General features: G+C 31.7%; 1 protein-coding gene across 1 annotated transcript; it reads left to right on the top strand.

Annotated features, from left to right (window-relative positions):
• The first annotated feature begins 342 nt into the window (after positions 1-342).
• On the top strand, positions 343-1,407 carry LOC111086803. Its single transcript, XM_022391144.1, has 2 exons — positions 343-600; positions 1,102-1,407. The coding sequence occupies exons 1-2, from the start codon at positions 356-358 to the stop codon at positions 1,376-1,378; spliced, it is 522 nt and encodes a 173-aa protein (XP_022246852.1). The 5' UTR covers positions 343-355; the 3' UTR covers positions 1,379-1,407.
• Positions 1,408-1,924: the final 517 nt, after the last annotated feature.

Below are 1,924 nucleotides of genomic sequence, written 5' to 3'. Positions count from 1 at the left end.
CTTCCTTTGTCACATTGTCTAGCTTTCTAATCTTCGTATGTTCATTTAAGCATTTAACATTATGACAAAAACGTTAGTTGTTTTTGTATTTTATAATTAATTAAATGTATTTTACTACTAACAAATTAGTGCTACTTTTCTTTCATTCATTTAACACAATTTATTAACATTTTCTTTTAAGTAACTAAACGTGTTATTAAATCTGTAATCCACAAATGTTGACATTATTCTGCAGTCCATAAGAAAGTACTCAAAACCAGTTTCACGTCTAAGAACTATTTTGTTTGAAGCTAACCCGAATTTCACAGAATTGACGATCAAATAAACAATGTTTCAGAGTGCAACAAAAGGAAATATGTACACGATTGGCAAACAGATCAGCAAAAATGAAGCAGAGACGCTGGTCAGAACAGTGGACGCAGGAGTTATCCGAGCAATGCAGAAATCCTTCGCTTTTGTGTGCCCTCGAGCTTCTATGGAAGGTAGTCTGGCCAGTCTTGGAATACGAAATTATCACTTTGGCGAAGAACAGTTTTACAAAATGTTCTACAGTTTTGCTGTTCCTAACGGCTCTCCCATGAAGGAAGCTTTTGGTCAAATGTATGTAATAATTAACACTTTTAATTGATGCTTATATATTTCCAATTGTAATCTACGGGCTGGTGTCACAGTTTTCAAAATAATCAGTTCGTTTTCATAGATTACTTTATTTATTAAAATAAAAAAGACAAAATCTGCCACTTTAAAAGATGTATGCTTAAAAGTGGTTAATAGAACCTTCTGAACTTCTCAAGTAGTTTATCACTAAACATGAATAATGACTCTGCTAGTAACTTTTACAAATTATATAATGCTCACATTAGTTCAAGGACTACTTGAATAACCACTCTGATAATGACGTTAACATTATGTTATGCATGAAGAAATGTTAACATTCCTAAATGAAATTTTAAGATTATTCTTAATATGACGAAATCATAAATGCATTCCCATATGAAATGTTCATATTATTGCTTAACTCATTAATATTACAAATTTTTGAGAGAACTGTATTAACTCTGAAACTCTAAAGACCTAATAGTAGTTTAATTGTCCTTACAGAATTACTAGACTAAACGAGATGGGAATAATAATGAAGTTGTACAAAGACGTGTTAGCTGAGCGCCAAAGAAAACAGAAGTTTCTGAGAAAAACCAACGTCACCATTGATCTAGAAACAGTAGAAACAGAAGGAGAACGAGGACCGCGTCCTTTACATCTTCAAGAATTACTGAGTGCTTTCACCGTTTTTGCTATTGGGCAAACCATGGCTATGTTGGTGTTCTTTTCTGAATTGGGATATTATGGTTGCGACATGAATACATATTTTCGCTGCTAAAGATCATAAAATCCAATATCTATATTGTATTTTCTCTACCATTGTTATTGATAGAAAATTTCCCCATCATGTTTGCACCACCAGTGTTTGTGGTAGAGTTTAGATATAAAGCACAATATTAACGATTCTGTTGTAAATCAGAGACGGGAACTACAGGTGTAAAAATACACCTTGATGTAATCAGAATTACTGTATTCTTAGCCTGAATGTATTTCACAGAGTTAGTCTATCTTAAAAATGGAATTGGTAGCCTATCAATAAAATATAAATATGTATTTACACTATTTATGCCTGTTTTAGACCAACAAGTATATCGGTTGAACAATAACAATGTTTACAATGCTTGGAAGATGCCAGTTCAACAATAATACTAATTACACTGTTATCATTTCTCTTATCTCTGGAAACGTATCATTTCAACAATAATATTGATAAATAATAGCAGTGTAATTGATAAATAATAGCAGTGTAATTAATATTATTGTTGAACTGATACGTTTCCACAGATAATTATCTCTGGAAACATATCAGTTTAACAATAATACT

The sequence above is a fragment of the Limulus polyphemus genome, unplaced genomic scaffold, assembly GCF_000517525.1.
Source record: "Limulus polyphemus unplaced genomic scaffold, Limulus_polyphemus-2.1.2 Scaffold1446, whole genome shotgun sequence".
NCBI lineage: Eukaryota > Metazoa > Arthropoda > Merostomata > Xiphosura > Limulidae > Limulus > Limulus polyphemus.
The sequence above is the reverse complement of the archived record's forward strand: the minus strand, read 5'-3'. Positions and strand labels throughout refer to the sequence as shown.